Source organism: Plasmodium gonderi (assembly GCF_002157705.1).
Source record: "Plasmodium gonderi DNA, contig: Chr11, whole genome shotgun sequence".
In the NCBI taxonomy this organism is placed as follows: domain Eukaryota; phylum Apicomplexa; class Aconoidasida; order Haemosporida; family Plasmodiidae; genus Plasmodium; species Plasmodium gonderi.
Window position 1 is genome coordinate 81738 of NW_021628936.1, and position 25072 is coordinate 106809.

At 28.5% G+C, this 25072-nt stretch overlaps 6 protein-coding genes across 6 annotated transcripts; 4 read left to right on the forward strand and 2 right to left on the reverse strand.

The window, feature by feature from the left end:
- Nucleotides 1–2526: 2526 nt before the first annotated feature.
- On the forward strand, nt 2527–7398 carry PGO_110190 (DNA repair endonuclease; the record flags this gene model as incomplete). The annotated part of the gene is made up of 1 exon (XM_028688358.1): nt 2527–7398. The coding sequence occupies one exon, from the start codon at nt 2527–2529 to the stop codon at nt 7396–7398; it is 4872 nt and encodes a 1623-aa protein (XP_028544159.1).
- Nucleotides 7399–9852: 2454 nt separating this feature from the next.
- Nucleotides 9853–11388, forward strand: PGO_110200 (mitochondrial carrier protein; the record flags this gene model as incomplete). Its single annotated transcript, XM_028688359.1, has 1 exon — nt 9853–11388. One exon carries the CDS (start codon nt 9853–9855, stop codon nt 11386–11388), a length of 1536 nt encoding a protein of 511 aa, XP_028544160.1.
- Nucleotides 11389–13328: 1940 nt separating this feature from the next.
- On the forward strand, nt 13329–13607 carry PGO_110210 (mitochondrial import inner membrane translocase subunit TIM9; the record flags this gene model as incomplete). Its single annotated transcript, XM_028688360.1, has 1 exon — nt 13329–13607. The coding sequence occupies one exon, from the start codon at nt 13329–13331 to the stop codon at nt 13605–13607; it is 279 nt and encodes a 92-aa protein (XP_028544161.1).
- Nucleotides 13608–14216: 609 nt separating this feature from the next.
- PGO_110220 (hypothetical protein, conserved) lies at nt 14217–16706 on the reverse strand (the record flags this gene model as incomplete). The annotated part of the gene is made up of 1 exon (XM_028688361.1): nt 14217–16706. One exon carries the CDS (start codon nt 16704–16706, stop codon nt 14217–14219), a length of 2490 nt encoding a protein of 829 aa, XP_028544162.1.
- A 1875-nt stretch (nt 16707–18581) lies between these two features.
- On the forward strand, nt 18582–20542 carry PGO_110230 (hypothetical protein, conserved; the record flags this gene model as incomplete). Its single annotated transcript, XM_028688362.1, has 6 exons — nt 18582–18961; nt 19175–19271; nt 19507–19655; nt 19781–19879; nt 20167–20226; nt 20407–20542. The coding sequence occupies 6 exons, from the start codon at nt 18582–18584 to the stop codon at nt 20540–20542; spliced, it is 921 nt and encodes a 306-aa protein (XP_028544163.1).
- A 115-nt stretch (nt 20543–20657) lies between these two features.
- On the reverse strand, nt 20658–23052 carry PGO_110240 (hypothetical protein, conserved; the record flags this gene model as incomplete). The annotated part of the gene is made up of 6 exons (XM_028688363.1): nt 20658–20759; nt 21035–21106; nt 21456–21529; nt 21786–22068; nt 22285–22392; nt 22999–23052. The coding sequence occupies 6 exons, from the start codon at nt 23050–23052 to the stop codon at nt 20658–20660; spliced, it is 693 nt and encodes a 230-aa protein (XP_028544164.1).
- Between the last annotated feature and the right edge of the window lie 2020 nt (nt 23053–25072).

The window sequence follows — 25072 nt, forward strand, 5'->3', positions numbered from 1 at the left end:
TCCAGTTCTTTTTTGAGGAGAAGAAACTTGCCCTTATATGCACTTGCGTCTGTGGATTTATATGCATTTACTTGTATTCACTGTAATTACATGTATTTATATGTATTTTCATACCCCCATATTTTTTAAAGTTAAAACTCGAATTTTTTTTTTTTTTTTTTTATGAGAGAATTTTTCCCACCAAACACACACCATGCATCAAATTCAGTTGTTTACACATTTAAATAAAAAGTGATGAAAAGGTTTGAACATTATGAAGAAGGGGTGATAAACATGGAAGAAAAAATTGAATAAGTACCTAAAAATGAGAACAAATTAAAAAATCTGAATTTGAAATGTTTTCATGTTCATCTCGCACCCCCCCCAATGTCCATAATTGTATAAACAACCCATGGTGTAATTCCTTGTTGTTCCCATAATTTGGTTCATTATTCAGGATACCCTTTCCATAATACTTTAAAAAAAATCCCATTTTATACCGCCTAAACTATATTCTTATTTTTACATTTTTTTGAAAAAAGCTAATTAACAATTTTTTTTTCAAAATCAACAGTGTGTGTAGGAAAAAAAAAAAAAAAAATATGTACATACATGTGAATATTAATTATACATGTACGCAAAGTCGTAAGAAGAAATAAAAAAGACTCTTGAAGATGTTTTTCTAAAACTATTGAAAACTATTTTTCATATGAAATTTGTCAAAAATATAAAAAAAAAAAAAAAAAAACATTAGAAGAAAAAAAAAAAGAAAAGAAATTAATTTACCCTGTTGGTAATTATTCAAGAAGGAGACATACAAATGTTGTATACTGACTTTAAGACATTATCCTCTTTTTCAAAATAAAAAAGGATTTTTTGTGTGCAATTTAGATTGGTAATATTTGCTCAAGTGAAATATAAATAAAGAAAATAGAATATAACATACTATATACACAGTATGATATTTAATCTTTTATATCAACTGGGTAAGAAATCTTCAAACAGTTTCATGTTTTGAATACCCATGTCTATATATTCACTTTTTTTTTCTTTTTTTATCCACTGGAAAATCTACATACCCATATATATTCCTTTTCTACGCTTTAAGAAAATATTAATTCGCATTAACATTTTTACAAAGCACATTTGTGAAAATGTTAAAAAGAACAAATGGATATATTTCTTAACATATTCCAACCTATAGTTTTAATCTTAAAACTTAATGAAAGAACAATTGGATTTTCGTTTAAATTAGAAGCTTACATTCATGTATAATCTTCTATTTTAACATTCAAATTGTGTTAAAAAAAAAAAAAAAAAAAAAAATGTGCTATGGAATATTTAATTATAAAAATAATTTGTAAAGAAATTAATACTATTAAACACCTCCTTAGTCCTTTTTTCCTGCATTATTATTATCCATCGCACAAAAATATCGTATTTTCCTTTTGTACATAAAAAAATAATATGGAAAAAAAAACGAAAAGACAAACATAATGATTGCATGTTCACTATATTTTATTTCATAAAATAAAAAATTATGGACAGTAAAATTTGAAAAGTTCAACTTTGCAGGAAATATAGCATTGCGATATATATACACACTCTTCATATTTATGCCTACATACGTGAAATACATTCATAGGTACTAACATACATATATATATATATATATATTGCACTTTATCAATCACAGGCTCTATTTAATCAAACATATTTCCATTCCTTTGCCTTCACAAAATATAAGGATCCTGAAAATAAACAGGTCGTATCCTGTGAAAATTATTCTCTCAACTTTATAGACATTCTTCTCGTTTAAATTTTTTTTTTTGTTTTTTTCTCCTTTTTTGACGTAAACAGACCAGCTAAGGTATAGAAATATAAGGTATAGAAATAATTTCCCTTTTTACTTATATCCCATCACTTTTGTTAGAACTTTTTTATTATGGTAAAGGTGTAAATTTTAACATGCTCTCTTAAGATTAACTTTTTCACGTTTTAATACGTTTTGTACCTCGTTATTTCTATGGAAAAAAAAAAAAAAAAAAACCTTCACTGAAGTTAGAGGAAATGTATCCATACATCCTTCCCTATTTCTTCAGTTAGTCCCTAGTTTTATCAACACCTATACAGGGATAGTGAAACGTATCATGTAGAATTATTGAAATGGATCAAGCTACCTGACAATGTACCAAATTTCGATGGTGAAGATTTTTTTTTTATTTATACCTGCAAACAATCCCATTATGCTGAAAAAAATAAAAAAAAAAATCGAATTTGCTTGATATAATTGTTCCTTTCATAGCTTTAATTCTTCTATTTTTTTTTTTTTTTTTTTTTTTTTTTTGTTTCCCTCTTTCTCCTACTTTTATTATGTCAAAGGTTGTCCGTTAGCCTATCAAGTTCACCTAAATAATCGAATCGCATGAAACAAATTCGTACATTAGATTTTGTGCAATGGCAAGAGCTTTCTTAAAAATGTTAATCCGTTTTTTGCAACATTTCTCTCTTTACTAAGAAAAATCACCCTACATGTTTAATACAATAATGTATCCACTGTTCTATGAAAAAAAAATAGTGAAAAAACTCATACAACACGATTCCCTAATTCTGTTAGCAGACGGATTTAATGAGCTCAACATCCTCGCAATATTCATTTTCTATTACCAAAATAACTGCCTATGGTATGAAGAATGCACCCAGGATGAAAATGTCTTCTTCGAGTTGTTCAAACTTGATATAGGAAAACCGGTGAATGATGAGCAAGCTAAGGAGACGGGGAAACATGAAGACAGAAAAGAGGAGAAAGAGAAACAGGAGCAGCAGGAAGAAAGACAAAGCAGTGGAAGTCATGAATATAGAGAACTTAATCATGGAGAAGCAACACCTGTGAACCCTAGCCAAGTGGGAGGAAAAAATTCGAAAAACGAGACAGATACTTCATTAAGGAAAAGAAAAATTGACAACCTTCTTGACTCCTTTAGGTATGATTCCTCTAGGGGGGGAAATAACATGAGGGAAAATACCCTTAGGAAGGAGAATATGATTAATGAGATGATCAGAACGAGCATAGCGGGTACACATAACACGACCACCACGGAAAGAATGAAAACTATGGAAAGCATGGCCACCACTGAAATGGCTAGCACCACTGAAATGGTTGGCACCACTGAAATGGTTGGCACCACTGAAATGGTTGGCACCACTGAAATGGCTAGCACCACTGAAAAGGTTGGCACCACTGAAATGGTTGGCACCACTGAAATGGCTAGCACCACTGAAATGGCTAGCGCCACACCAAAAGGGGACCACGTGGGAGGAAACAGAAACAAACTCATATTCATCTTAAACGTATCCCCCAAGGAATATAACATGTTCCTGAAATATCAAGTTGATCTGTATGATGAAATAAGCAAAATTGACAAAGAATTTAACAAGAGTGTGAAAATAAACTACTTGAAGACAGAATATATACGAAGCCAGAAATCCAATGAAAGGATAGAAATGTACATAAAAAGAGGAGTGTATTTTATTTCATCCAATATTCTCCTAATTGACCTTTTAACATTTAAAATAATTCCAGAAATAATTGATGGAATTTTCATATGCAAAAATCATAAACTTATATATAATATGAAAGAGATATTTATTATAGAATTGTATAGAAAAAGAAATAGATTTGGTTTCATAAAAGGCATAAGTAACAACAAAAGAATAATAAATAATCAGCATATATTAAATCTAAGTCAAAAATTGAATATAAAAAAAGTATATTGTTATCCGAGATTTCATAAAAATATACACATTTCTCTTAATAATAAATTTATACAACCAACAATTTATGAAATAAACATGGAATTACCACCTATAATCAACAAAATGGAAGAAAACCTCCTCAATTTAATCCATTATTTAAATTTAGAAATTAAGAAATTTCACACCTTTACAGATTTTGATATTAACGCCCTAATATATTCTGATAGTGCAGAAAATTACACTATGAATTATATTAAGAGCAAGAATCTTACCTATAATACCAAAAAATTATTAAAAGAAATTATTACACTTGTTCATATATTAAACAATTTATACATTTATGATCATGTTGTATTTGATAACTACTTGAATAATGTAAAAGAAGCTGATAAAGAATCCATATGGATGTATTGTAATGAAGCCAATGATATTTTCTTCTTATCCAGAGAAAGGAAAAATAATTTCTTAAAAGCCATTAACATAAATTGTGAAGTGGATATCGACCATCAAGATAACTTACAAACCATCTTGTACAAATTACAATATGAAAATAAATATTTCCATAAATCATATGAAGTTAAAAAAGAACAAAATCAAATGTACAATTGGATCTATCAGTTTGTCTATAAACGAGATATTCAATTTAATCAATTTAAAAAAATTCTTTTAAAAGAGAAATCCTCTGAAATAATTTATGCCGACAAAACCAAGAGAAAAAAAGGGAATTCGAACATAAACCTACCTTCCACCAATGACCCTTCGAAAAAGACAAAAAGGATTGAAAGTCAAGAGGATACAAAAAGAGGAAATTCTCAAAAGGAAAAAATAACTTTACAAAAAGAGAAAAACGAAATTATCCCACCTCAAGAGGATCAACAAATTAGTGCACCACACACACAGGGATTCACCAAAATCAATGTAAAAATTGAACAAAAAACTCCAGAAAAATATGACACACGTGCACATAACGAAGGAAAACAATTCAGAAAAGATAATGAGAGCGTACTAGATAAAGGAAACCCACTTGATGTTTATTTAAAAAGTAGGAACATGGAAAAAGATGAACTAAAAATAAAGAGAGAAAGGAAATTCCTCACGGGAAAAGAAGAACACATAAAAGATGGACAAAATAGAGATAACGAACGAGGAGTAACAATAGAAATAAATAATCATACATATAATGATGAAATGAAAGGGAGCTCTGAAAATCTGGATCATATTGAAGCAGATAAAATAGACTACCCAATTGCAATAATAGTAGATAATTTCTATACACAAAAAGAAATTTATAATTTGTTACTTCACAAGAATGATAATAACATAAATATAAATCATCTTTTTCAAAAATCAGAAGATCAAATTGGAGAATATTATATTTCAGATAATTCACAAAAATCATCGTCCACTAGTTCAGAGGATTTGTTTCAAAGTAAAAACAATTTTCGACACACTCATAACAACAATTATTATATACCTTACAAATTAATTAAAAACAAAACGGAGAATCTTAAATTTATAAAACCACATGTGTATATTCTGTGCATAAATAAAAACTACGATATGGTACATACATCTGAAAATTTCGTTAATGAATGTTCAGCTAAAATTGATGCAATAAATGAAAACACGAAAAATCAACCCATATTATCACCTGATGAAGAAGTAGACTCATATGAACACGAAAAAAAGAGAAAAAAAAAAAAAATGCAGGCACAAAAAGATACTTTAACTTCAGAAGAAGATTCAACATATACAAAAGACCAACCCATTCGAAAAAGAAACGGTGCAAACATATTTGAAATAAATGAATATTGTGGAAATCTAGACTTTTTAGAACTTTTTCTAATGCATATCAAACCGTATAGAATCATTTTGACAAAACTAGAATTAAGCATTTTCAGAAACATTGAAATTTACTGTGCAAGACTTTTTCAACACAATTTGTATAAATTACATTCCCATAATTACTTCACAAAATTGATGAAGTATGAGGAATACAGATTAGTGTATGATGATAGCATGGCTATCCCTCAATCATCTGTGAAGGAGGAGAAGAAAAATCGAATGAACCCCCAATGGAGGATGCAATACCAGGAGAAAAAGGACAAAGGAGTGGAAAACTTCAAACTCCTGGAAATTTTAAGCGATATGGGAAACACTGTCGAAGTATTTCTGATCTTCTACAAGAACAATATTATGTATAATAAATACCTAAATGATGTAAAGATGGAAAAAACAAATTGGTTAAAATTTATCGAAAACAAAAATAATCTGCGTTTTGAAGTAGATCGAAATGTCTTCAACAAAAATAAGGATCTTTTTAAAAAAGTGATAGAATCGTACTTTTTGTTTCAAAAAAAGTTTAAAGAAAATAAAAAAAATATTCTCAATTTTAATAAGTCATTATGTGAAGAATTTAAAAATTTCCAAAATGTAAAATTAGATGAACAAGTAGAAAATAAAAATGCTCTTATACATTCACTTAACACAAATTTCATAAGTATGGAAGAAGAAGAATTGTTCATGCAAAATTATAAAAATAAAACAAATAATAAAAAAAATGATACAGCACTGCTTACCAACCTTGATGAAAAAACTATAGGAAAAATTCAACAAATTTTACAAAATTTTTCCATAGATTCATTTAGTCTAAATTTTATCCTTTATAGCATTTTTAATAACACTAAACCAATTGTTATAGTTGACATTCGAGAATTAAAATCAGATTTGTCATATAAATTATACACAAGCAAAATGCACATCATTCCATATTCTCTCCTAGTTGGAGATTATATTCTTACAAAGGATATATGTGTAGAAAGAAAAACTATAGTAGACTTAATCCAATCCTTAAATAATAATAGATTATATAATCAGATTAATCAAATGTCAAAATATTATTCCATATACGTTTTATTAATCGAATTTAACACCAAACATTTATTTTATTTCTCATCCTTAAGTGATAAAAATTCTATTTACACCAAACTAATTATTCTTTGTCTTCAATTTCCAAAACTTAAAATTTTATGGAGCCCTTTTTCTCTTTTTACTGTAAAACTTTTCTGGTCCTTTAAAATTAATTCTGAACAGCCAGACATTTTTAAATCTCTTCACATTGACATGACCATAGAAAGAGATGCACAGCGTCAATTTCGTGCATCTGATAAAATGGATAATAAAAAAGATCATATAATCACAATGCAAAATCAAAACTGTTTACCCATATCTAATGCTGAAGAATTGCAAAATAAACAACCATATTTAGCAATGTCCAACTGTGAGGAGCAAGACCCCAAGAATCATCTACAACAGATAGATAGCCATAATGAAAAAAATTCAGACAATGAAAATGAACAAACATCAGATACTTATAAGTATGAAACTATAAATGATCTATTTGATAAAAATTTAAATAATATAGAAAAAGAGGATGACATCACTAATCATGCTTTAAAAAAAATGCATAATGTAACGAATTGGTCTGCACTTGAAATTTTAAAAGCCCTTCCTGGTGTTACTGAGAAAAATATGCATCTCATAATTAATAACGTCAATTCTTTGTGTGAATTGTGTGAAAAAACAGTGGAACAATTGGAAGGATACATGAGTAAAAGCAATGCCAAGATGCTGTACGAATTTTTGAACACCGACGTCTCGTGATATTATTATTTTATTTTTTTTTTTTTTTTTTGCAGTTGCACTTCATATTGGTTATATTGTACAATCCTTTAATGGTCAACCTTGTCACCATTGTTTACTCTGTATGTTTATATAACTCCATTTTGATACTCTCGCACAATGTTCAAAACATTTGTGAAGGCCAAAATTTTTTAAGTCCATACAGATATTGAGAATTACGCACCAATAAACAAGTGTCGCATGTATACATACATGCATAAATACGTACACACATACGCACACACATACATGCATAAATACTTACACACATTCGCACACACATACATGCATAAATACTTACACACATTCGCACACACATACATGCATAAATACTTACACACATACGCACACACATACATGCATAAATACTTACACACATACGCACACACATACATGCATAAATACTTACACACATACATATCCATTTACTTCCCCTTTTTGCTTCTTTTATTTTTTTTTTTTCCAATCTCGCTCCTGCCAATTTTTATTGTATCTATTTTTTTGGTAAACCCCTTTATTTGGTATGCGCTCCACTTTTCCATACCAGCAAACAGTAATATGTCTCTATCCCCTCTTATTTTATTATTTAAATTTTGTTACGGAATAATTTTTTAAAAAGTAGATCCAGAAGGTGAATCACCAAATCTGTGGATCTCTTTTCCATCGTGTGTTTGTGTGTGCTACCTAAGTCTTTTGGTTATTCGAGTGACCATTCAGAACTTCGAAATTCACAATTAGATGGAAAGCTAGTTCACCAATTAAATACACAAAATGAATATTTCCCTTCTTTCACCCATTCTATTGACTTAAAAACGGTTTGTCGTTTCCTACTTCCACAGGAAAAATCGTTTTAACTCACCTACATTTAGAAATAAGAAAAAATAATTTACTCACACAAAAAAAATTCCCTCCAACTGGGTTAAAAAAAAAAAACTTATAGTAAGGGATCTACATTTATTCTGTTCACAAATGTCTATCTCCATTCCTGTCTCTATTCCTGTTCCTATTCCTGTTACTTCTTTTTTTTTTTTTTTTATGCCTCATCTCCCCACAAATAAACAGGGTTGTTACTTGTGTATTCCTTTTCCATTTCCTCACACAATCATACTTCTGCAACGTGAGACCAATTCAAATTGATTTTATTCCTTTTGGAAATTCACAAACTGTGCAATGTAATTTTACACCTCCAAATGTAGATCAACGAAAAATAAGTTGACTTACCATTCTTAACTTTTTTTTTTTTTTTTTTTTTGGTACACACAAAAAATTTAGTAGCCCAATTTTTATATCATATAATGAGCTATTTTTTTTTTTTTTTTTTTTTCTTTCTCCATAGTCAAAATACCCTTTTTTAAAATTCATCAAAAGGGTATAGAGAAACATTTTACTTTTTTTTTTTTTTTAAAAAAGAAAGTATAAGAGGACTACTTATAATTTTAAAAATATTTTATCATCGTTAACAGGGATGATAGTAATGGAGAGGTAGTGTGGCCCATTCACTTGATCATTGCAATAATTATATTCAGGTAAATACACATTCAAAATAATATCAACATCATGCTATATAGTAGTAGCAATTTCAAGGAGGGCACAAAATATGAAGGAGTAATGTGAAATTATTTTTCACTTTTCCCATTTCTTTTAAGTCATTGCTTAATTGTTCTTGTCAACTTTTATGTGAGGTTGGTATGTAATAAAATGACCCTCATTTCCTCCCTCCAGTTTAAAGCTATGCAAGATTAAGTAATAATACGAAATTTTATTTTTTTGTGTTTTTTTTTTTTTTTGAATTTCTTTCTTTTTTGGCAAATATTTTAACATGGTCTGTGTTATATTTTTGATCTGTACGAACCAGGATAACCGAGCTAAAAAAAAATAAAAAACACTTTTTCAAAATAAAAATTTTTTTCTTCATATATATACATCTCGCAATTCCTTTGCACATTTGCCGTTTTTTATGACTTAATCCAAGGCTTAATTTTAATTAAATCATCCACCTGGTATGCTTGTAATACATGGATAGAGAGATACGTGCATATTACAAATGTCACACTTGCTTCTACAATTAAATGTAAACACATTATCTACATTTTTCTGTATCCTAGAACTTATCCTCCTGTATATATTCCTAGTTCATCAGTTAAGATAAGCATTATGAGATCATCTACATCATCACGTTCATGATAACACATGATCACATGACACCTTTGGAGAGGGGTGGGTGGGTGACAAAACACATTCGTGCAGATGCTGTATAGTTCGTATCGCAATTATATTGTAGGACAAATAAAAACCCCATAAATATTTTCACATACATAGCCACACGTACACAAACACACACATAGGTACACAAGCATACACATCGTGAGTGTTGTCTCAAGTCCCATAACCGAAATTTTGTACGCCCAAGCATTTCCACAACAAACCTACCTCTTTATGGAAATAAAAATTAACAATGAAGAAGAAAAAAAAAAAAATAAAAACAAAAATAAAGTTTTGGTATGCGGCCTGGCTTCAGGTTTAGTTACCAAAACTTTATTTGCCCCTTTCGATCGGGTAAAACTTTTTTATCAGATCCAACCTATGTTTCACCATTACTCCAAGGAGAAAAATAAATGTGATTTAAAAGTTAAGAAAAAAAAATATGTTATAAGCAGCAAGAATTTATTATTAAAGAACCTGGACAAAAAGGAAAACAAACAAACAAGCGTTACCACAAAATTAGATTTAAAACCAAAGAAGTATGTTCAAAGTGAGAATGTCGTATTTCGTAATTTTAAAAATTCCTTAAAACAAATAATTCAAAATAGCACAAAAAAAAAAAAAAGAAAAAAAAGTATGAACAAGAATATCAAATATTCTGACCTGTGCATACATTATAATAAATCAAAATATTCGTCTTCTCATGAAACTTTTAAAAAAATTTTATGTACCTATCAGAGAAATAAAACAAATGTAAATAATCTAAGTAAAAATTATACACTTTTAAGCACTAATAACAACATCAGACATGTATTAACACGCAAAGGTATGTTCTTGAGCAAAGCAAATAATAGCATCAACCAACCACTCAAATATCAAAGTATTACACAAAGTTTTCTCTTTATAATTAAAGAAGAAGGAGTATTGGGCCTATGGAAAGGAAATTTAATAAATACACTTCGAGGTGGTATTGTGTACTCAGCTAAGTTCGGAACGAATGATTTAATAAAAGATAAATATAAAAAAAAAAAAAAGGAAGAAAATACCTCAGTGCAGCTAATTACAAAAGGAATAACCAACAAAGATGATAAAAACTATAAAGACGACAAGGATGGAAAAAATGCCAATAATCAACTTAATAGAGAGAAAAAAAATTTTAACTATTACGAAAGTGTTATAGCAGGCTATGCCTCAGGCATAATACAAAAAACCCTATCATACCCTCTAGATTTACTAAGCATCAGAGTAGCATTGGGAATAAATGAGAAATATTTAAGAAATAATAATTCAGTGTTATATAAAAAAAAATCCATCTTTAACATTATTCGAGAAATTAATAACAATGAAGGAATTACAGGATTTTTCAAAGGGTATTTACCCACTTTATTAACAGGTGTACCTTATGTAACATTACAAATGCTATTTTTTGATTATTATAAAAATATATTTCAAAATTATTTTCCCCACAAATCAAATTCAATAAGTTCAGTTGCCATATATTCATCAGTAGCCGGATCCCTCAGTAATCTATCCTCTTTAATAATTGTCTTTCCAGGAGACACAGTTAGAAAGAGAATGATGAATAACGGAATAGATAACAAAAATTATATTTATAAAAACACAATTCATTGTATTAAAAATATTTATTACTATGAGGGGGTCAGAAATTTCTATTACGGTTTGTTTCCCTCCATGCTTAAGTCTATTCCCTCAGGGGCAATACAATTCATGTCTTATGAAATTTTGAAGCATATGCTATCGCATGAATGACGAGCCAAAATTCGTCCATGTTGGGATAAACCAGGTCGAATTGAGCTAAAATGGAATAACACGAAAAAGTTAAAAATATGCATATATATATATGTGAAATAAATAAATAACAGCCAAATGATAACTGAAACGTAAGATGCATAATATTATTCATCAAAATATACATCAGACACATTGGTATTTTTTTCTCATTCTTAAAGGAGCGCTGATGCCCATGTATTGCAAAAAAAAAAAAAAAAAATTTTAACATTTTTCAATTTTTAAAGTATTCAAAATAATTTTTTTTATTTATTCTATTCCTTTTCAAATCGTGCTTCGCTTTACACGAATCTACGCCCTTTATCCAAAAAACTTCACATTATTCTCAACACGGTTGTTACTCTTCGAAAGAAGGGGTATTTTGTGGGTATGTTATTACATTGTGTATTGTTTTGTTTTTCTTCATTTTGTTTCACTTTATTTTGCTTTATTTCGCTTTGTTTTGCCACAGTTTACACTATATATTATCCTTCCCCTTTTCTTTCTTTCATTCTATTTTTTTTTTTTTTTTTTTTTTTTTTTTTTTTTTTTTTTTTTATTTTGTCTTTACCACGAGCATTTTTAAATATTACCACTTTTTTCATGTAACTAAACACTTGTCATAACAATTGAATAATTAATTTAACTCTGTTTTTTTTTTTTTTTTTTGTTTTTTTTCCTTTTTTTTACAACCCAATAATGATGCAAAAACTTCCAACTTTGTCATAAGGATGAAATGAAGAAAAATAAAACAAATGATGCACACTCAGTGTACAGCATGATTTTAATTATTTAACCTTTGCTTCTTTTTTTTTTTTTTCTCTTTCCTTTTCAATACTCCCGTGTGTTATGCAGATACATATATATATGTATATATTATTTATTTGTGTATATATATATGAATATGCATAAAAAAAAAAAAAAAAAAAATTCATCACTTCCCAGTGTTGTTAATGTTTATCACATGCAAAATGGTTGTAAGAACTTTTTTTTTTTTTTTTTTTTCTATCAACTAAGGGGCTTTCATCATATGTATGCATCTCCGTGCGCACATAATATATAGATAAGAAAAATTTTCTGAACATTCGCCATGACATTTTCTCTTGTAGAAAGCACAAGTTTAGAGGGTAATGGATACGAAGAAAATTATCAAACAAAATATACTTTATCTACACGTAAAAAAAAAAAAAAAAAAAAAAAAAAAAAACATCTGAGCACATGGGGTACAAAATTACACCAACATGTTATACTTAGTTAGGGTAATAATATTTGACAATATATACCTTTTCTTACAAAATCCAATGTTGTTCTGAGTTCGTAGAAAAAATAACCACACCTATACATATACTAGATTTTACTTCCTTTTTTCATTTTGTATTCACACCATTCGTATAGTAAAAAACAAAAAAACATATAGCGCACACGTAATATATATTTATGTATATACATATCTTCCCTTTTACGTATTTTTCTCCCTTTTTTTTTTTTTTTTTTTTATTTGGGAATACATTTTCGTTCTTATCTCTTTATTCAACACAACAAAATAAGCCCGTTCATTTTACATTTGTCACATTATTGCATACATGCACGTTATATTACCAATTTGTTATCACCTGCTTTCGAACTTTCCCATTTTTTTTTTTTTTTTTTTTCTTTTTCAAACCCCTTACACCCTTTTGACTATATACAAAAATAATTTAGTATTTTGATTATTAATAAAACAGTGTCATACAAGTATACACATATACACCATAAGCATAGAAATGTATTATTTACCATAAATCTTAGAAAATTTCCCAAATATATTTATCCATAGAATAAGTGTACTTCTTTTTTTTTTTCCTTTTTATTTTGTATTATGTATTAACATGTGCATGTTTTATTTTTCCAAATAATAACAAAGACATATTTTTTTTGAAAAAATGGAGAAGTCTCTGGATTTAAGTAGCTTTAATAAAAGTGATAGGGAGAAAATTATGAAGAAAATAAACAAAGCAGAATATGAAGACACTATGAGTACTTACAATTCAATAGTAGAAAGGTGCTTCAATGAATGTATAACATCATTTAGGTCCAAAGAATTAGATAGCAATGAAAACAATTGCATTTTAAATTGTGTTAAAAAGTTTTCCGTTTTTTCACAGAGAATTGGCATGAAATTCACGCAAAATTTGAATAACGAAATGCAAAAAAAGGCTTAATAAACGGAGTTTGTAAGATGGGGTAGAAAAATCATGTGTGGACAAATTGGAGCAATTAGGCGAGCATATAGCACAGTATAAACACACACATGCATAGAATTATTCGTATACTCGATTATACGAGTAGCAAAAAAATTAACAAAAAAGGCACAAATAAATAGACATATATATATATATATATATACATTTTTAAGCAGTTATCCATCCGCATGCCCATTCAAGATACTGCACATATCTTGAAGTGTTTCCATTGAACTTTCCTCATCTAAAGTTCAAACACGAACACAATAGTTATAAACAGAATATATTTTTTTTTTTTTTTTTTTTTTTTTATATCCATGTAGCCAAATTATTTTTTAAAAAATTATTGTTCTACAGTATACTTCTTTTCTGAATTTTTTACATGAATTGTTCAGAAAGTTTTTACACCTTTTTCCCATTTCGAACATGCATACATATCCATGCTTTACTAGGCAATTTCGTATTTTTATAACGCTTTAAGGTATTATATCACCATGTCATATTTACCATATTTTGCGCATTTTCCCATGAGCTGTTTTCTTTTTTTTTTTTTTTTTTTTTCTTTTATTACATCCTCTTGTCTTCTCCTCAATACAACCTTTTCGGTTTGTGCAGATAAATATAGTCCCCCCTACCTAAAGATATATCCCTTATATCAACCAAAAATTTGTGTAGTACATAATTGTTATTTTTAACAAATAAAAATGTTAAAATATATTTTGAAAAATTGAAAATAAATGAAAAATAACTCTTGGACAAAACATAAAAGTAAATATCCTCCATTTTAGTATCCTCACTTTTACTTTCATAAAAATAAATTAAAGATTCCAAAAGTTTCATCATATGCCTCTCCTTATACATAACTTGACACACTGGTTGAGAGTTGTTAAATTTGTTAATCAACTCGTAGATCTTATTTTCTCTGTATTGCAACATGTGAAATGCGTAAAATATTCTGGAATAGAGAATATAATTTATATTTCTTTTTAAAAAAATGTCACAAAAAAGGTTCAAAATTTCTGTAATGTTCACTAGGTTAAAAGCATAGTACTCTAAGATATATATAATATTATTTATATACATAGAATTACTCATTTTTATATTGTATAAATTATTTACATAATAATTATTCTTTTTTATATTTTCATAATCAATAAAACTCAAATTTACGAAATTTTTATACTTCATTTTATTTTCATATCCCTCGCCCTTTCTTTTACTCTCCTTCTTCCCCTTCTCATCTTCCATATGTGCATTTCTTAAATTTATAAACTCATCTTCATAATTTCTCCGCTCAATGCTTTTATCGATACTCCTCTCTATTTCCAAAAACAGCTTCTCCATATCTCTTCCCCCTGCAGGACCCTCTTCTGCATTATAATTCAGGTAATACCCCATATCTGTCTGCTTACTGCTGTAATCGTCATTTCTACTCACCTCAGCTGCCTCTTCGCCAGCATCGTTTCTACTAACTACAGCTGCCTCACCGATGCCCTCCGTCAAGTTACTCAGAATAAACACATTTAACACGTCCACAAATTCGTTTTCTTTAAGGGAAAAATTGTTCAGAGCTTTACACAACAAACCTACCTCATTAACACTAAAAAAGTTATAATATTTATAAAAAAATTGCAACGAATAATAAATTAAACTCCCATGTTTGTGATTCGCTTTGCTAAAAGACAAAAGCAAACAACTCACTAGCGAGGGTGTCAATTTAGTCGATTGCTTACCAACTTCTTCTGCTATCTTCTCTAAAAGAAATTTATTTTTATCAATATTTACTATGGAAGAAGATATTAAGCATAAGGACTCAATTGGCATGTTCTTCAATTTCTTCTTTGTTACTTCTTCAACACTTTTTAAAGCATTCTTAATAGAATACACCAAACTGACATTGTATGAATTCTGTTTTAGGGCATTAGTTTTTTCTCTCAATGTTTCCAATTCCTTACTTTTGTAGAGAAAATTATTTTCCAAATTAGACAATTTTACTTTTAGTATTTCTCCTGAATTATTAGTCTCCATACATGTTTCTCCACCCAGAGGTGGTTTATACTTTTGCTCTGTTTCAACAATTTGCCGATTAACATTTTCATCATCCTCCTCCTCTTTCTGGTCTATCCCCACTTCCCACTCCTCATCATAGTCAAAGTTAAAATTCTTTATCAACCCTATTAGCTCTTTTTCTTTTACAAAATAGTGATAATTCTTATGACATTTCTTACTAACATAAGACAAGAAATTATAAAAAATGGCTACATTTTTGGAATCATCATGCACGTTAACATGCTCATTAAAATTATGGATTAAAGAATTTATAAGGATATTATTATTTATGTTAAAATTTTTGAAAAAAGCAAAAAGAACTGAAAGCTGAAATGTGTTAAACTGATTTATATTTTTTGATATACTATACAGTAATATCGTTAAATAATTTTTCGTTATAATCTTTTTTTTATTAAAACATTGTATTAAACAAACTAATTTTTTCAAATTTAAAAGGTGAAAATTGTGAAATATTCTTTTCTCAATTAAAAAAAAAAAATTATAATGAAAATAATTTAAATTAGTAAATGCAAAATATACATCCACTAAAGCATCACAACCTAGTATATGAATATTTTCACTTAGTACATCTTTAAAGTAACAAAATAAAAAATAATTTTTGCATTTTATAATGGAAAATTGTTTTAACAAAATAACTATGTCCTTGTATCTCAGTTTTTCCTTGTTCATTAGCAAATTTATAGAAATATTTCTTAACAATTCAACATTATCATTTTTATACTTTATGTACACATTTAAAACTTTTATAAGATCATTTGTGTTGTATTGGTAGTAATCATTTAACGTAGGACAAGCAGAGGGGGAGGAGAATCTGTGTAAAATGGTGTCACCTTCTTTTGTTTTAAACTCTGCATTTTTTGCCTTATCACCATTTGTGCTTTTTATAGCAGCATGTGTTGTCCCTACATTTCTTCTCTTATTAAAAAGTATAAATAGATTTGTTTCACAGTTTTCAAATGTATATCTTTTTTTACGTCCAAAATTGGTTAAAATAAAAACTCTACGCATTTTTTTTTTTTTTTTTTTTTTTTAAATTTTTAATTCATTTTGAAAACTCTTTTTCTTTATCATCTTTCACAAAATATACATTTCCTTCATTTTAGAAAAACTAAATTAAGTGTATAATATGTCCCATTTTTCTTTTATTTTTTCATTATAATTATGTTAAATCCCCGCTCCACTTTTTTTTTTTTTTTTTTTTTCTTTATTTATTCGTTACGTATTTGTGAAAGGCACTAAAAGGTATAATGTTTACCTTCGAATTCTTCTGTTCACTAAGTGTAAAGTCTTTTGAAAAGTTACATAAAAAAAAAAAAAAAAAAAAAAATACATGTACAAATAGGTACCATATAAATAATATCCCCAATACAAGTATGTGCATATAAAAAATTTGCATATACAAAAGTATATACAACACTTTACATAGCCTCACACACTAAATATACATATATATATATGCATTTACATATATGGACAAATTTACTGTGCATTTTCCAATTTTTATTTTTCATTCTTCCAAAATATCACTTTCGAGAGTTAAAAGCGTGCAAAAAATGAATTTCACCCCAAATGATAGAAATAAAAAATCGCTATAAAGTATAAACAAGTTCCCACTTTAAAATTAATATATCTTTTCTAATTTGACCTTCCTTTTGTACATGTGATGTTTGTATTTATAAATATTTCCTATTTTGCATATCGGAAATGATAGGCATATACAGGATTACGAAACACTGTGCCTGTTCTCTCAATTTTTAGTTCATTTGTTCATTTGTTTGTTTGTTCGTTCATATGTTAGTGTATTTGCTAGTTTGTTCGTTCATATGTTAGTGTATTTGCTAGTTTGTTCGTTCATATGTTAGTGTATTTGCTAGTTTGTTTGTTTACTTTCATGTTGCTTTCTTTTTGTTCCTTTTATTTTATTTATTTATATATTTTATGTATTTATTTTATCTTTTTTATTTTTAAGAACATTTAAACACAAAATAGTACGCATAACGGATGTGAACACGTATTAATATGCATAGATACGCTGCCTCACATAACCCAATCAATGAACCCCACACTTCCATGATTCCCACAATGACATGGCATGTGCTTTAAAAAATTTCCCTCTTTTTTTTTTTTTTTTTTTTATGTACATGTTTTATTTATCCCCCTTGTATTAACCAATATGACAGTTATTTTACCTAATTTGTGTATGCCGCTCCCCCACCCCCCCTTTAACAACCTTGTGTTTTTTTTTTTTTTTTTTTTTTACGTCCATATTTGTAATTCTTCTATCCTTTATTTCTCCAGTTGTGTTTGCACGTTATCATTTAATAACTACGTAAATTTTTCATAACCTTCAAAAAAAAATAAAAAAAAAAAATATATATAATTTCATGTACAAGTGACATTTTCTTGTGTTTGTCATATAGAGATATAGAAATATATATATAAAAAAAAAAAAAAAAAGAAAACAGTGCATACGATTTTGCCACAAGAATTCATTTCTGTTTTTGTGTCCTCGTCTACGCTTGTGTATGCACAATGTGCAAGTGTAGGAATATTGCTTATAAGCATTTATGCATATATAATATATTCATATAAATGTATATACATTATGCATAAATATACATAGACAAGTGTGTGTATGTATTCAAACCTACACATGTGTGTGTATTGTGTAGTGTGTGTGTGTGAGTTCAGAAAAAATCCACTTCACACACCCCAACACATAACACTCGTCGTTTTGACACGCAACAAAATTTAATCCTGCCAAAGTGCAGAGAATATAGAAAGGGGAGAAAAAAAAACAAAAAAATTGACAGAAGAAAAAAAAAAAAAAAGTGGCAAAGCAAAAGTGCAGAAAAGTGGAAATTTAACTGAGCAGAGAGCAAAATGAAAACGAAAATTAAAAAGAAAGAAATATTAGAAAAGAAAAAAAAAGAAAATAAAAAATTCCTAAGATATGTAAAAGCAAATCAAAAATATGAGAAATATCAAAAAGCAGTTTTAAATAGCAAAAGTCAAAAGATAAATCATAATAATAAAAAAGTTCAACAAACAATCAAAATTAAAAATAAAGAAAATGTCCCTAATCATGTTAAAAGATATGATAATATTATAGAACCGAGCACTTTTTCCAAAGCCTATGATTTTATATTTGACAAAGTAGTGAATGATCATGTCAAAAATATCTTCTATGATACTCATATGTTATACTGCAATTTTGACTTGTCCACTAGCTACAGTAATGGAAAATCCTACAATATCCCAATGTAAGTTTACATACGAATGAGATATGCACACTTAGAATAATACACACAGTTGTTAGCTGTATTTTTTTTTTTTTTTTTTTTTTTGTGTGCATATACAACATACATACGACTTAACAGAGGGGATATGTAACCATTCACCTCTTTTGAAATGCAAATTTTTTTTTTTTTTTTTTTTTTTTTTTCCCCTCCTCATTTTCACTTGACTTTGTTCAGAAATTTAATTCATTCTTACTATTTGGACGTAATAATACTAGTTAATGAAGAAAGTGAAAAATGGAGGAACATGGTTATAGAAAATAAAATTAAGAGGGTAAAGAAGGTAAACGAAGAAAAGGAGCAGAATATATCACATTTTATCATACAATTTTCTTTCTGTATGTATTTCCTTATACATCCTATACGTTCACATTCCCTTCCTATAGACGTGCAGCATGTGCATATATGCACGTATGTATGCACATATATACGTATGTACTTGTGTACATATAACACTTATACACATATGTAAGTACATATACAGTTACGTATGTAAATTCCCCCATTAGGTCATGATGTATGACAAGTTTGAAGGTATTTACTACAAAGAAGACTTACTAAACGAACAGCTAAGAAAATATGATTTGTACATTTTTGACGCAGCCATACGGACAAAGAAATATGCACACATCATTTCGAAGATTAAGAAAAACAATAAGTATGTTTTATCAACAAATTTATCAAATACCCTAGCTCAAATTCACCCCCCAACTACCCCTTACCCTGCTATAAACTTAACTCCATTTATGTGCATTATTTCCTCCCTTTCTGCTTACACCTCAGAACATTTACAACATTACAGTTAGACGAAGAATCATTTGTAGATAACATAGACAATGTTATAAAAAGGACGTACATAGATCTGAATAAGGGATCAACACAGTAATCCACACTTCTTCACATGCAAACTTCATCACATGCAAACTTCATCACATGCAAACTTCATCACATGCAAACTTCATCACATGCAAACTTCATCACATGCAAACTTCATCACATGCAAACTTCATCACATGCAAACTTCATCACATGCAAACTTCATCACATGCAAACTTCATCACATGCAAACTTCATCACATGCAAACTTCATCACATACAAACTTCATCACATACAAATGTCATCACATGCAAACTTCTTACCCACCTGTTATCGTTTGAAACCTTTTTAGCTCGGTTCCCATTGGATATCTTAGCTTAGGAAAGGATAAATTATTTGATAATATAAAAGAGTAAGCAGGAGGGTGAAATTAATATTTCTTTTCTTGTCATGTGCATTTAATAAAATCCCACCATTTGGATACAAAAAATTTATACTAACCAGATTTGCATAACCATATTTCTACTTTTATATACTACAGCAAAACATGTTAACATTTATGAAAACATCCTTATAACCAATTATTTTGTAGGACGACAAAAATTATGCTTCAGTTTTATGAACAAAAAAATATATCAGTAGTCTCAATAAACTTAAGATATGTAAATATGACTATCCCTGTGTATATACATGTATTGAAGGATGGTACCACAGCAAGCTACTGCTGATTTGAGACATACATATTATGGGTGGAAAAACACCAATCATACTCCAAAAAAAGAAAAAGACCAAAATGGCGAAGAAGAAAAAATTTGAAAGAATGTTCACCGTGAACGATCTTACTTAGAGCGAATTTTTGCAAATGAAACAAAGAGCTAACTTATTTGCAAGTGCTTTGAAACAGTGAATATGATAAACTGATAGACAGTTAGTACAACGCCTATTCTGCAAAAAAAAAAAAAAAAAAAAAAAAGGAAAAACACGAAATGGGGTAAGGGATGAAATAGGAGAAATAAAGCTTGCACAAAAAATTCAACACTTCATTGAATATATATATATATATATATATATATATGTATATACATATTTTTGTATGACTAAACATTTGGAAAGAAAACAAAAAAGTAGAAAACATCTAACAGAAATGTGTCGAAAACGTAACAAAACAAAACATAGTTGAGAGAAGAATAAAATCCCCAAATGTCAAAAAGAATTTGTACCTCCACAATTATTGCGTTATTGCAAAGTGAACACTTGTCCAAATTCGTAAGGGAAAAATACTTTATCAGATCCTTCAGAGAAAAATGGGAAAGTGCATATGTTTGTTGTGCATCTAAATGTGCGTGTTGTATGCATGTTCGAAGGAGTTATCCATACCCTCACTAGCTTGTGTTATTCATATACGTTGCATCTCATTCATACGAATGTTTTTTTTTTTTTTTTTTATTTTATTTTTTTTTATTTTTTTTTTGTTTTTTTTGTTTTTTTTGTTTTTTGTTTTCTATTTTATTTATTTATTTTTTGTTTTTTTAGTATAAACGCATACCCCGCCTTACTCACATGCTGAATACTTCACCAACACGTATAACATAATGTTCATATATATATGCATGCGTGAAAATTTTAAAAAATTTCGCATACCGTAAAAAATCGCATCCCCAGGGACAATTCACCTTGCTCCTTTTGAAGCCAATTATGAAATAATAATTTGTCTACTATAGCAATAACGAAAGGGATAAAACATATTTGTGCATATATGTATGTACGTATATGATTATATACTGGTACACGCGTCCAATACTCCATTTTTTTTTTTTTTTTTTTTTGTTGTTAAGATAGCGCTGTGTTGGAATTTATAAACAGACATTGTTTCATTTTTCCCTTTTTTTATTTAAGTACATTTTTTGCTCTTTCAAAATTTCACTCCCAACATTTCTTAACACTTTATATGTATTTCTCTCATAACATTACGTATTGATTTTTGGGTATTGACATTCTTTATATTCATCTTAAGACATAAGGTTTCATAAGTTATATCTCCAGAATCCATACTTAGGTACTTATTATTACTAATTATATAATCAATAATTAGGTAATACAAACTTATTTCGTTTTTTTTAAATAACGAGTTAAACAAATATTCGTCTTTAATGTTAAGAGAATTTAAGGACTCATTCATATTCTCATCCTTCCTAGGTATTGCCAATTTCTCACAGCTAATTATGAAGTACTCTTCACCATTTATCAGTTCATTCTATGTAGAGGTGCAAAGGGTGGTGGTAGTGGTGATAATGATAATGATGGAAACGAATGTAGGTCTCATATGTTTTTGATTCGTTACAGTTTCGTTATTGTTTCTTTTTTGTTTATTTTTTTATATTGTCGAATAGACAAATGGGTGCACACTTTTTTTTTTTTTTTTTTTTTCTTATTTTCCATAAACCCCACGTTATCATCCATCACACCATACATTTACGATGAATCCAAGTGACTCTAACTGCTCATTCGCATGCTGGATAATTTGGTTCACGTCTCCAAACTTTTTTAATAAACTAAAAACATATTTTTCCTTCAAGCACTATAGGGAAAAGGAAAAAATTGATGTCAAAATAATATTTGACACAACCATAAACCGAAAAAAAGAAAAAAATATATACATATCAACAAATTTGAAATGCTTCTTATTTCTATGGATGCATAGCAAAGTGTACAATATTCATCAATAAAGGTAAATAAAAAACTGCACACAAAGTGAAGTCTTCCTTTGTACAACAACGCAAATGTAGCATTACATGGTTGGTTGATTAAAAATGTAAATTTGTTTCATATATATGACTGTGAAAAAAACACTGCATTTTTTTTTTTTTTTTTTTTTTTCATTTTCCTATCCTCCTATTTGAGTGTTCTTTTTTTTTTTTTTTTCACTCGTAGTAGTAGTAGTAGCAGTAGTAGCAGTAGTAGCAGTAGTAGTAGTAGTAGTGGTAGTAGTAGTAGCAGTAGCAGTAGTAGCAGTAGTAGTGGTAGTAGTAGTAGCAGTAGCAGTAGCAGTAGCAGTAGTAGCAGTAGTAGTAGTAGTAGTAGCAGTAGTAGCAGTAGTAGCAGTAGTAGCAGTAGTAGCAGTAGTAGCAGTAGTAGCTGTTCCTGTCACAGGAGTAGTCTTAGTCTGTTCCATTTTTCGCTGTACCTTCTCCTTAATCAACAGCTGTGATAAAATCCTGGCAGCCCAGTCATTTTCCATTGTTCATAAAATGAGGAGAGAAGTTAAAATTCGAAGCTGTTTGCACATGTGCTACGACAGCTGAAATGGTGATTATATTAATGCATCAAAAGTTCAGGGAAAAATCATCCCACGAGCATTTGTGTGCATGCCTCATATAAGTACGTATGCATATATGTATGTATTACGTATATGTGTATATTTGTATGTATATATGTATATTTGTATGTATATATGTATATTTGTATGTATATATGTATATTTGTATGTATATATGTATATTTGTATGTATATATGTATACTTGTATGTATATATGTATATTTATATGTTTATATATGCACATTCTAAACACTACTGCTATTTGCTCACAATGAATTTATAGCCTCACGTTAATTGCCCACTCACGTGTAAATTAAAAATTAATCGAGCACACTTGTAATGTTGGATGTATATGTTTCCTCAGATTGCGTGGAATTTTCCACCAATTTTTTTTTTTTTTTTTTTTTTTTTTCGCACTAGCGTAATCATAACACTATAATTACAAAAAAGAAAGGGAAAAAATAAAAAATGATCACGTACATGTAACTCCCCCAAAATGAACAGCCTACAATGTGCAAGTATTTATTCTTTCCGATAACAGATAGCACATTTCAAATGAATTTTTCTTCGTATCATAAGTAACTCAAATGAGTAATGTAACATTGTACCTTTAATTGATTTCATGAAGTGTATTACATATATAAGGTGTCAAAACATTCACTACCTTTTAATGTGTGTACAACACACACCAGTGCTTATCAACCCTAAAAAGACCAATTTGAGGGAAAAAATAAATGATCGAACAGTTCAGTATTAGCACAAAACAAAATTAGCACAACGTGCGAAATGTACTTGACTCTCCACTTCCAACCCAAAATATCAGTGCTTAAAGTTGATCTCTTAAAGTTGATCTCTTACAGTTGATCTACCTTTTTATCATAACATTTGTATGCAGAATTTACTATGTTGCCATATTTGGGAAAAGTCCAACATTAATTGTTTTTCCTCTCCACAACACCTCTTACTTATTCCACTTTTAAAATCCAAAAATTTGTTATCCCAAAATTTACGACAAAACAACATTGTTTTTAAGGCGTATGTTAAATAAAACGAGCAAAAGGATACATATAATATGTATATATAAATATACATATGCATATATACATATATGTATAAAATAACACTAATGAGGGTATAATATATATACAAACAAATGTTATATCTATTGTGCTTCACAATGTATATGAAAAGCTATGGTTTTGCTATTTTTGATAACTTCTCTTTAAATCATCTTTCTTCACTTTAAGAGTGCTAAAATACTTTCTCAGCTGTGGGTTGCATCACTTATTTGTGTAACATTTTTTTTTTTTTTTTTTTTCTTTTTGTTATTACATTATTTTATGCTCCATTTAACACCCCACCTATATATATATATATATACATTATGCTAGAAAAATTTGCCTCATTTTTATATTTGAAAAAAAAACATACACAAAGAAAAAAGTATTTATATTCTTTTTTCATTCTAAAACATGTTTTCATTTCATGATTTCATCATTACACCATTTGACCGTTTTATCACCTCTTAAACCTTCTCATTTTTCCCTTTCTGATATATTTTTTTTTTTTTTTTTCCTTTTTTCACGCATAAGCTGGAAACAAAATGTATAGCATTTGCTTTTCAACAGAATTTTCTCAAAACGTGATATATTTATAAAGAGCTTTTACATTTTTTAATCAAATTTCATTTCTCACATTTTTGCCTTTTTATTCTTCATTTGATTTTTTATAGTTCATAATCTTTTTTTTTTTTTTTTTTTTTTTTAACCATGCAACTTTTCATTTTGCCATGACTTGACAGTTGCAGAAAAAAAACTATTCATTTTTTCTCAACTTTTACGCGACCAAACAATTTTGTATGCATTCTTAGCTAAAACAGGTAGATCAGAAAAAAAAAAAAAAAAAAAAAAAAAAAAAAAAAAAATTACGTTACAGAAACAA